This window comes from Gobius niger, assembly GCF_951799975.1.
Source record: "Gobius niger genome assembly, chromosome: 22".
Lineage (NCBI taxonomy): Eukaryota > Metazoa > Chordata > Actinopteri > Gobiiformes > Gobiidae > Gobius > Gobius niger.
The window spans coordinates 8292051-8303851 of record NC_136873.1 but is presented as its reverse complement, the minus strand read 5'-3'; the positions used below and the strand labels follow the sequence as shown (position 1 = coordinate 8303851).

The following is an 11801-nucleotide window of genomic DNA, read 5'->3' as shown; positions in this document are numbered from 1 at the left end:
CTCCATTTTCAAGGTTATTTTATTTGTACTGGTAGATTTGATTTGCCTTGAGATCAGATTCAACATCCTCACTCACAAACACACACAGTATCTGTTTCCTACTGAGTAAAAATAATTGTTTCTTTTTCCATTGTGAGTAAATATTTAAGCAGCAAAAGCTTCATCTATTGTATTTTCAGTTGTATTTTCAATACATCTATTGTATTTTCAATAGTAGTATGTACTATACAATAGTAGTATATAGTTCGTCTTGTGATCTTTATTCTTTAGAATAAAGATCACAGTACTTGAGTGCTGTGAGTAATTTTAAAACAGTTACTCACAGTACTCAAGTTTTCTTCAAGTAGTTTACTTTTACTTAAAGTTGCATTATGCAACTTTTAATGCAAGGGAAAAAAGTTGGTTGTCGTGCGTATTTGACCTTGTAGTGACCGAGCTGTATGAGTGGTCAGCATGGCTTCTTTACTTTCCATCACGACGGCCTATACAACAGAGGGTCCGTCAGCAGTGAAAACCTTCCAAATAGTTGACCCTGGAGAGTCATAGAGACCACTCTGACGGAAAGTAAAGGCGCCATGCTGACCACTCATACAGATGGGTCACAACTAAGTAATACATACACAAATATCTACTTTTTTTCCCTGCAGAGAAAGTTGCATAATGCACCTTTAAGTTATTGTTTGGGTCACTACTTTTTAACTGTGCTTGAGTAAAATAATTTCAAAGCAACACTACTCTTACTTTCTAGTAAATATTTTGGCTACTCGACCCAGCTCTAAGTACAAATGATGGCACTAAATGAGCTCGGGACACTTCTACACAAAGACAAACTTACAAGCATACCTTGATATTTTTCACTGGTACTTTTCTGTTTTTGCAAATGAACTGTTTTCTTTTTCTATAAAAATGGACAGCCTTGTTTATTTTAATGCTTAATATTTTGTAATAATGTTTTTTCATCTTAATGTCACACAGCCAGCTGACATCTACCCGGCCCAGAGCCTCATTTCTTCTGTAGTAGAAAAGGTACCATTAGATTGAACATTTTTATGAAACAGAATTTGTTTTGTTGACGTATGAATAATTGTGCAGACACAACCTACGTGCCACCATGAGCACGGACGCGGAGATGGAGCAGTATGGCCCGGCGGCTGTTTACCTCCGGAAGCCAGAGAGGGAGAGGATTGAGGCCCAAACCTCCCCCTTCGATGCCAAAACGGCCTTCTTTTGTATCGACGAGGCTGAGATGTACCTCAAATGTAAAGTCACCAAAAGAGAGGGTGGTAAAGCCACATGTGAGATTGAAGGAGCCGGTGGAAAGGCACGTTTCTATATATTTCAAAAATAGAATATTTTGAGTTCAACAATTTTGAACGGGTGATGTATAATAATGCAAATGTGCCGTCTTTAGACTGTCGTTGTCAAAGAGGACGACATCCACGCCAGAAACCCTCCCAAGTATGACAAGATGGAGGACATGGCCATGATGACCCACCTCAACGAGCCGTCTGTGTTGTATAACCTCAAAGAGCGTTATGCCTCATGGATGATCTACGTAAGTTTAATCTTCTACAGTAGATCCACAGAGAGTAATAGAACCACACACTCATTACTTGTGTCTTTTATTCTTACTACTTCCTGCTTCTCAAGAGTGCAGACGTGTCTCAGTTTGCTGCTGATGCTCGCCTCTTTATTCTCTTTTTAATCATTTTTGGCATATGTCTTGGATATGATTTTATTCTCTTCTTTTAAGTGAACCAAGACGTTTAAATATTTTTTTTATTTTGAATTATTACAACAGTGACGACAATCTTGTCAACATGGCTGAGGGAGTAACTCAAACTTCTCCTTATGAAAGCTGGCGGATATATAAACTAGAAATTTGCTTTCTATGGGACAAGATTTTTTCCTTAAACATGGTCTCTGCACTGGCTTCCTGTCGCTCAGAGGATAGAATTTAAAACAGCTCTGCTTGTTACAAGTGTTTTCATGGTTTAGCACCAAAGTACATCTCTGACATGTTAGAGCCGTATGAACCGTCTCAAGCCCTGAGAACTTCAGGGCGGGGTCTCCTGGTGGTTCCCAGAGTCAGGACAAAACACGGGTTGATGTTTCATTGCTTTGATTTGCTTTCTTGTAATTTAATTGTGATTTGCCTTATGTTTGAACTGAGCTCTCTAAATAAACTTGCTTTGCTTCAGACCTACTCTGGGCTGTTCTGCGTCGTGGTGAACCCCTACAAGTGGCTTCCTGTGTACGATGCAACCTGTGTAGGAGCCTACAGAGGCAAGAAGAGGATTGAGGCCCCACCCCACATCTTCTCCATCTCTGACAATGCCTATCAGTTCATGAACACTGGTGAGACACAACACGTGAAAAAAAATAAGAATGTTTTTTGTTTGTTTATAATTAATATTCTAAACATCAACATGAAATATTTCAAATGAATGTTTCAGATCGTGAGAACCAGTCTGTTCTGATTACGTAAGTAGAGAAGGCACAGATGACAAGAATAATTGAAAAGTATCAGTTTTTAAAATATGCTTGTCCTAAACCAGCGGAGAATCCGGTGCCGGAAAAACTGTCAACACCAAGCGTGTCATCCAGTACTTTGCAACAATTGCAGCACTTGGAGCTAAAAAGGATGCCCCTCCACCTGGTGCTGGCAGCAAAATCCAGGTAAACCCTGTCAAATACAGACAGACAAATACATCAGTTATGAAGGGGGTAATGTTGCACCCAAACTTCTCCATTTCAGGGATCTCTTGAGGATCAGATTGTCGCTGCCAACCCTCTGCTGGAGGCTTACGGTAATGCCAAAACTGTGAGGAACGACAACTCCTCTCGTTTCGTGAGTATATACACATGTCACACTAAAGTACACATTCAAACCACAGGAGTTCATTAACATTTCTTTCAAATTCAGGGTAAATTCATCAGGATTCATTTTGGCACCACTGGCAAACTCGCTTCAGCTGATATTGAAACATGTAAGTTTAAAATGAGCAAATGTGTTTTCAAGAAAGAGTGACTTCATATGTTTTTATTGCACTAATATCATTAAAAACAGGGAAAATAAATGGTACTTAGATTTTTTCGTCTGTTTTTACTATAGAACTTAAATATATTACAAAAACAAACACTGTAATGGGGATACTAACTCAAATGGTTAGTTTATTGTAATGTTTCTCTGCACAGACCTGCTGGAGAAGTCCCGTGTGACCTTCCAGCTGTCGGCTGAGAGGAGCTACCACATCTTCTACCAGCTCATGACAGGCCACCAGCCTCACCTGCTGGGTATGTCATGTCACATAATGCCACATGTTTAGTACAGAGGTTACGGTTTAAAACACTGTACTTAAACTGAGTTTTTCAACATTTGTCCGTCAGAGGCCCTTTTGATCACCACCAACCCTTACGACTATCCGATGATCAGCCAGGGTGAAATTACCGTCAAGAGCATCGATGATGTGGAGGAGTTCATTGCAACTGATGTAAAGGAGAAAATACAACTCAACATGACAATCAATCAACCACTGAAAACAGACAGGCTGAGGAAATGCAGACAATACCACACTATAGTCCGTATAAGCAATTTCTCCAGTGTCTCCAAAGCACCTGGACATGACATTGCTCTGGTCAGGGCTCATAAGAACAGTTATCATTTCATTTTGTGAGTCCATGAGTCTCATCTTAACTTTATATGCAACATTTCTTTAGATGCGTTTAATGTGGTCACATTATTCTGCATGAACAGCTGACTGGCACTTGTTCAGCGAGGGACTTTCAATAGAATCCTGAGAGCATTGTTGTGTGTTACTTACACAACATTAGCTTTAGTGCAGCAGCACCACCATGTGGCCGTGCAGAGTGGTGTGCAGTAGGCTTTAATCAGAGTTATTTTCCATACACATTCCACATTTTCTGTTTGCTTGTACATACAGTTTACAACAGTAAAGAAGATATAAATGTTGCTCAATCTTTGTTCAGACTGCCATTGATATCTTGGGCTTCAATGCCGAGGAGAAGATTAACATCTACAAGCTGACTGGTGCTGTGATGCATCACGGCAACTTGAAATTCAAGCAGAAACAGCGCGAGGAGCAGGCTGAGCCTGACGGCACTGAGGGTAATTACAATAAGATCTATATGACAGTTCTTAATGGAAGGTTAGAATATCCTATGTTTAAACCTGTTTAACCAATATTTAACCTAATTTATTTAACCTTTTTCAGTGGCTGACAAGATCTGCTACCTCTTTGGCATAAACTCTGCGGACATGCTCAAAGCATTGTGCTACCCAAGAGTCAAAGTCGGAAATGAGATGGTGACCAAAGGTCAAACCGTCCCACAGGTAAAGCATTACTGAAATACACAAATATAATATCACTACATTCTCTACTTTTGTGATTTATTACTTTCTTCTTATGTCAAGGTCAACAATTCTGTCAGTGCTCTGTGCAAGTCTGTCTATGAGAAAATGTTCTTGTGGATGGTTATCCGCATCAATGAGATGTTGGACACGAAGCAGCCAAGAAACTTCTACATTGGAGTGCTGGATATTGCTGGATTTGAGATCTTTGATGTAAGTTTATCACTATCATGAAACAGGCTTACTCACTATTGCTATGAAGTGCAATAGTAGTTTACCTTTGATTTGTAGTTCAACAGCTTGGAGCAGCTCTGCATCAACTTCACCAACGAGAAACTGCAACAGTTTTTCAACCACACCATGTTTGTTCTGGAGCAAGAGGAGTACAAGAAAGAGGGCATTCAGTGGGAGTTCATTGACTTTGGTATGGACTTGGCGGCCTGCATTGAGCTTATTGAGAAGGTAATCTGAAACATTTGTAACATGAATAAAAAAGTATGCATTTCATTAACATAAGATAATTCTTGACAGCCAATGGGAATCTTTGCCATCCTTGAGGAGGAGTGCATGTTCCCCAAGGCCTCTGATACAACATTCAAGAACAAGCTGCATGACCAGCATCTGGGCAAGACCAAAGCCTTTGAGAAACCTAAACCAGGCAAAGGCAAGGCTGAGGCTCACTTCTCCCTGGTCCACTACGCTGGCACAGTCGACTACAATATCGCTGGCTGGCTGGACAAGAACAAGGACCCTCTGAACGACTCAGTTATTCAGCTCTACCAGAAGTCTGCAAACAAACTCTTGGTTCTCCTGTATGCCACCCATGGAGGAGAAGGTAAGTACATCTTTTACAAATTGGAACATGATATGACACAGAAAAATAATCAAATATATTTTTCTAGCTGAGGCTGCTGCTGCTGGTGGCAAGAAGGGTGGCAAGAAGAAGGGTGGTTCCTTCCAGACTGTGTCAGCCCTCTTCAGAGTATGTTTTTGACCTTTGATGTGATATTACTTGAAAGAAATGTGCCATAATTCCTTATATTATGATCATCAGGAGAACCTGGGCAAGCTGATGACCAACCTGAGGAGCACTCACCCTCACTTTGTGCGTTGCTTGATTCCCAATGAAACTAAAACCCCAGGCGAGTATCCCTTTTTTTTTAGTGGATCTGTGTGATCTATGAACATCATTTTAATAATAAAAGTATTATACATTCAACTTCAGGTCTTATGGAGAACTTCCTGGTCATCCACCAGCTGAGGTGTAATGGTGTGCTGGAGGGCATCAGAATCTGCAGAAAGGGTTTCCCCAGCAGAGTCCTCTATGGTGACTTCAAGCAGAGGTACTTTTTACATTTCAAATTGAAGAAGTTGAAAGCAAAACAAAGGAACAGAATACTAAAACAACAACTTTCTCAGATACAAAGTATTGAATGCCAGTGTCATCCCTGAGGGACAGTTCATTGACAACAAGAAAGCTTCAGAGAAGCTGCTTGGCTCCATTGATGTGGACCACACTCAGTACATGTTTGGACACACCAAGGTCTATATTCAGTTTAAACTGTTATTGTGATTTATCATTATTTACCAATGTTTCATCACTCAATGTTGTAATAGGTGTTCTTCAAAGCTGGTCTGCTGGGTCAGCTGGAGGAGATGAGAGATGAGAAACTGGCTTCGCTGGTGACCATGACTCAGGCTCTCTGCAGAGGCTATGTTATGAGGAAGGTCTTTGTCAAGATGATGGAGAGAAGGTACAGATAAATTCCACTAAAGAATTCATAATGTCAATGAAGTATTGATCAATTCTTTTCTGCTTACAGAGAATCTCTCTACACCATCCAGTACAATATTCGCTCCTTCATGAATGTCAAAAACTGGCCATGGCTGAAGCTGTATTTCAAGATCAAGCCTCTCCTGCAGAGCGCTGAGACCGAGAAGGAGCTCCAGCAAATGAAGGAGAACTATGAAAAGATGAAGACTGACCTGGCAGCTGCTCTGGCTAAGAAGAAGGAGCTGGAGGAGAAAATGGTTTCCCTCCTGCAGGAGAAGAATGATCTGCAGCTGCAAGTGGCATCGGTCAGCAAGAAATGAAACAATAGTAATTTCAAAGAAAACCTCTGAGAACCTAACATGTTCATCTTTATGCATCTCATATAGGAGGGTGAAAACCTCTCTGATGCAGAGGAGAGGTGTGAGGGCCTCATCAAAAGCAAAATCCAACTTGAAGCCAAACTCAAAGAGACAACTGAGAGACTGGAGGATGAGGAGGAAATCAATGCTGAGCTGACTGCAAAGAAGAGGAAGCTGGAGGATGAATGCTCTGAGCTGAAGAAAGACATCGACGACTTGGAGCTCACCTTGGCTAAAGTGGAGAAAGAGAAACATGCCACTGAGAACAAGGTTTGTTTGTCTGTATATTTAAAACGCTCCTTTTCATTCAAACTGCACTGGCTTGGCAGTTTTGTTGTAAATGTATTAATGCCATTTTTGAATGAACTAAATATGTGAAATGAACAAACATAGATGTAAACAGAGCAGGTTAAATTGAAGAATTATGACATGATAACGAAATGCTCTTACAGTAAAATTGTTTCAAAAAGTGACAATATGTCAATGCTTTTTCAGGTCAAAAATCTTACAGAGGAGATGGCCTCTCAAGATGAGGCTATTGCCAAGCTGACCAAAGAGAAGAAAGCCCTCCAAGAGTCCCACCAGCAAACTCTGGATGACCTCCAGGCAGAGGAAGACAAAGTCAACACTCTGACCAAGGCCAAGACCAAGCTGGAACAGCAAGTCGATGATGTGAGGCTGTCAAAGTTTATCATATATGCTGTATAGTCAAAACTATTATACTACTACCTCAATTATTAAAACATTACAATGTTTGATAGCTTGAGGGTTCTCTGGAGCAAGAAAAGAAGCTCCGCATGGACCTTGAGAGAGCCAAAAGGAAGCTGGAGGGAGACCTGAAACTGGCCCAGGAATCCATCATGGACCTGGAAAATGACAAGCAGCAATCTGATGAGAAGATCAAAAAGTATTTCTTACATTTAATCAAATGGTCTTTTGTTTAATAACACAAAAATGAGAAAGTTGTACTTTCTTTTAGGAAGGACTTTGAGACCAGTCAGCTGCTCAGCAAGATTGAGGATGAGCAGTCTCTTGGTGCCCAGCTTCAGAAGAAGATCAAAGAGCTTCAGGTAATAAGTGGTGCTGCTTCAGTTTGACAGTGTTTTGGTTCACACGAGGAAACATGTTGATCCTATGGTCTGTGATGAAATGTAGGCTCGCATTGAGGAGCTGGAGGAGGAGATCGAGGCTGAGAGAGCAGCTCGTGCAAAGGTGGAGAAGCAGAGAGCAGACCTCTCCAGAGAACTCGAGGAGATCAGTGAACGACTCGAGGAAGCTGGTGGAGCCACAGCTGCTCAGATTGAGTTGAACAAGAAACGTGAGGCTGAATTCCAGAAGCTTCGTCGTGATCTTGAAGAGTCCACTCTGCAGCATGAGGCCACGGCTTCAGCTCTGCGCAAGAAGCAGGCCGACAGTGTTGCTGAGCTGGGAGAGCAGATCGACAACCTCCAGCGTGTCAAGCAGAAGCTGGAGAAGGAGAAGAGCGAGTACAAAATGGAAATTGATGATCTCTCCAGCAACATGGAGGGTGTGGCTAAGTCTAAGGTAAACTGCTCCTCTCTGTGATTTTAACTGTGATTTTTTACTCTTGTCACTATAGTGAAACTTAAAACATTGTATCCTGACAGGGCAATCTGGAGAAAATGTGCAGAACTCTTGAGGATCAGTTGAGTGAGCTCAAGACCAAAAACGATGAGAATGTCCGCCAGCTGAATGACTCAAGTGCACAGAGGGCCAGGCTCCAGACAGAGAATGGTATGGTCCTAAACTGAACGTGTTTTAGTTTTAAATCCCATCGATGAACTAAATGAGGCTGCAATTACAGGTGAGTTCTCACGTCAAATTGAGGAGAAGGAAGCTCTTGTTTCTCAGCTGACCAGAGGCAAGCAGGCTTTCACTCAGCAGATTGAAGAGCTGAAGAGACACGTTGAGGAAGAAGTCAAGGTATGAACAATCTTATCACTTAGCCAGTAAGCTCAAAAATATCTTCAAATGACTGCTGCACACTGATTATTAATGTCTACAGGCCAAGAATGCCCTGGCTCATGGAGTCCAGTCTGCCCGTCACGACTGTGATCTGCTCAGGGAGCAGTTTGAGGAGGAGCAGGAGGCCAAGGCTGAGCTCCAGAGAGGAATGTCCAAGGCCAACAGTGAAGTGGCTCAGTGGAGAGCTAAATATGAGACCGATGCCATTCAGCGCACTGAGGAGCTGGAGGAGGCCAAGTAAGTGGAATGATTCTTTTAGTAGAACTCTAAGGATCATAGTTATCTTAAGTTGATTCTCTTTGTATGTCCTTCATCACAGGAAAAAACTGGCCCAGCGCCTGCAGGACGCTGAGGAATCCATTGAGGCTGTGAACTCAAAGTGTGCATCTTTGGAGAAGACCAAACAGAGGCTGCAGGGTGAGGTGGAGGACCTTATGATTGATGTGGAGAGAGCTAATGCTCTGGCTGCCAATCTGGACAAGAAGCAGAGGAACTTTGACAAAGTAAAAAATGAATTAAAACACACAAAAACAGATGGATGTTCTCTCTCATTCATGTAAACTCGAATCTAATATTTCCAGGTCCTCTCAGAGTGGAAGCAGAAGTTTGAGGAAGGCCAAGCTGAACTGGAGGGAGCCCAGAAAGAGGCTCGGTCTCTGAGCACTGAACTTTTTAAGATGAAGAACTCTTATGAGGAGGCCCTGGATCAGCTGGAGACCATGAAGAGAGAGAACAAGAACCTGCAGCGTATGTACACCGACATTTTGGGATATACAACACTATACAATCATTGTAGCTGCACAGTAAGCAAGGTTGATTCTTGTTTCCTATTCAGAGGAGATCTCTGACTTGACTGAGCAGATCGGAGAGACTGGAAAAAGCATTCATGAGCTGGAGAAGTCCAAGAAGACAGTAGAATCTGAAAAATCTGAAATCCAGACTGCCCTCGAGGAAGCTGAGGTAACATTTCATCATTAGAGAAATGTGTTATATAGGCAATTGCAAATATTATTTCCATATATGAATGAATGAAAACACAAGTACAATGGCATTTCTAGGGCACACTGGAACATGAAGAGGCCAAGATTCTTCGTGTCCAACTGGAGTTGAACCAGGTCAAAGGGGAGATTGACAGGAAGCTGTCAGAGAAGGACGAGGAGATGGAGCAGATCAAGAGGAACAGCCAGAGGATCATTGACTCCATGCAGAGCACCCTGGATTCTGAGGTCAGGAGCAGGAATGATGCTCTGAGAATCAAGAAGAAGATGGAGGGAGACCTGAACGAGATGGAGATTCAGTTGAGCCACGCCAACAGACAGGCAGCTGAATCCATGAAACAGCTCAGGAACGTCCAGGGCCAGCTCAAGGTCAGAGAACTGATGCAAGTTCAATTAAAGATTATGCTGGAGAATATTTTCATACAATGTTTCTCTGTGGTCAGGATGCCCAACTGCACCTTGATGATGCCGTCAGAGGACAAGAAGACATGAAGGAGCAGGTCGCCATGGTGGAGCGCAGAAATGGCCTGATGATGGCCGAGATTGAGGAGCTGAGAGCTGCCCTGGAGCAGACAGAGAGAGCACGTAAAGTGGCTGAGCAAGAGCTGGTGGATGCTAGCGAGCGTGTTGGACTGCTTCACTCTCAGGTTTGGAAAGAACAATTACTGTGAGAAAGTATGGTGCAAAATACATGTAAATACACAAACTATTTTTAACATTATTCTAACAGAACACCAGTCTTATGAACACCAAGAAGAAGCTTGAGTCTGATCTGGTCCAGGTTCAGGGTGAAGTGGATGACTCAGTTCAGGAAGCAAGAAATGCTGAAGAGAAAGCCAAAAAGGCCATCACTGATGTGAGCTCACATGTCCAACAGCAGAGTACACTGTACAACAGTACACTGTTTATGGCAGTATGAACTTACTGTGGAAACATTTCAGGCCGCCATGATGGCTGAGGAGCTGAAGAAGGAGCAGGACACCAGCTCTCATCTGGAGAGGATGAAGAAGAACCTGGAGGTCACTGTCAAGGACCTGCAGCACCGTCTGGATGAGGCTGAGAACCTGGCCATGAAGGGAGGCAAGAAGCAACTCCAGAAACTGGAGTCCAGGGTGAGTGTCTGCTGAAATAAGACTCTAGAATTGCATGTATGGAGATGATTATCATAACCCTTCTTATTAAAAGGTGCGTGAGTTGGAGTCGGAAGTTGAAGGTGAGCAGAGGCGTGGAGCTGATGCTGTTAAAGGAGTCCGTAAATATGAGCGGAGAGTCAAGGAGCTGACCTACCAGGTAAGTTCTCACTCGACTTGGGGAAGATATTTTCTCCCACTCCTTTGCACTGCACCATTCAGGCAGTATTCATTACCAGTAAACTGTTGCAGAGCTGCAATACTACAATCACACTTTTTAAATTACAATATGTAAATTACAAATCGTTTATTCACCACCTTTCCTATATACTCATGCATAGACGGAGGAGGACAAGAAGAACATGACCAGACTCCAGGATCTGGTGGACAAACTGCAGCTCAAAGTCAAGGCTTACAAGAGACAATCTGAGGAGTCTGTGAGTTGTGAAAAAAAGAAAGAAAGAAACTTCATATGGCATGTTGTTTATGGATGTTTACAAATAAACATTCAACATTTTCAGGAGGAACAAGCCAACACTCACATGTCCAGGCTCAGGAAGGTTCAGCATGAACTTGAAGAAGCTCAGGAGCGTGCTGATATCGCAGAGTCCCAGGTCAACAAGCTCAGAGTCAAGAGCCGTGATGCCGGAAAGGTAAGGATTTACAAAAAATGTCTATAACAGAAAGTGAATAAAAATTGATTGAATGCACTTCTTCTCCAGGGTGAATCTGAGTAGCCGTCTACATGTAAAAAATGAAGCTGGTAAATGTTCATAAAATATGACAACTTAGGTAGCTCTGTGTAAAACTTCAATAAAGCCGATATAAAATCCTCTTTGTTTTTTGTACTTTATCAGATTTAAGAAAAAACAAACAATAAATCATCAGCATTGATCATTTTGAAGAAAAACTACTAAACACAAAGGCTGTTGCACAAGACTTAACACCAGACTCAGCTCATAGGAGCAGGTCCCAGTGCTGGCCTTCAGAAACACTTGATTCTGGAAAGAAAAGCTGATCAACTTTTTCTGCTAGATTGCTTTACTATTCAGTACCTCCAGTCTTTTTAACCCAGCGTGTTACTTAAGCGTAAAGCCAAAGAGAGACAGATGTCACTAGGAAACACACGGCAAGATTTAAAAGTGTGGGCAGATTTCTCAAACCTTACAGACACCACACATG

General features: G+C 42.2%; 1 protein-coding gene across 1 annotated transcript; it reads left to right on the top strand.

Moving 5' to 3' along the window:
• Positions 1–1096: 1096 nt before the first annotated feature.
• On the top strand, positions 1097–11441 carry LOC306981281 (myosin heavy chain, fast skeletal muscle-like). Its single transcript, XM_079580847.1, has 39 exons — positions 1097–1321; positions 1412–1555; positions 2202–2358; positions 2457–2484; positions 2559–2679; positions 2759–2851; positions 2927–2990; positions 3199–3297; positions 3391–3494; positions 3991–4129; positions 4236–4354; positions 4436–4585; positions 4664–4834; positions 4904–5207; positions 5275–5354; positions 5427–5514; positions 5598–5715; positions 5792–5915; positions 5990–6126; positions 6196–6451; positions 6533–6775; positions 7001–7177; positions 7267–7412; positions 7485–7575; positions 7661–8050; positions 8134–8260; positions 8331–8449; positions 8532–8728; positions 8811–8994; positions 9073–9238; positions 9327–9451; positions 9550–9858; positions 9933–10136; positions 10220–10345; positions 10431–10601; positions 10675–10779; positions 10961–11056; positions 11141–11272; positions 11342–11441. The coding sequence occupies exons 1-39, from the start codon at positions 1112–1114 to the stop codon at positions 11354–11356; spliced, it is 5829 nt and encodes a 1942-aa protein (XP_079436973.1). The 5' UTR covers positions 1097–1111; the 3' UTR covers positions 11357–11441.
• The last annotated feature ends 360 nt before the right edge of the window (positions 11442–11801 follow it).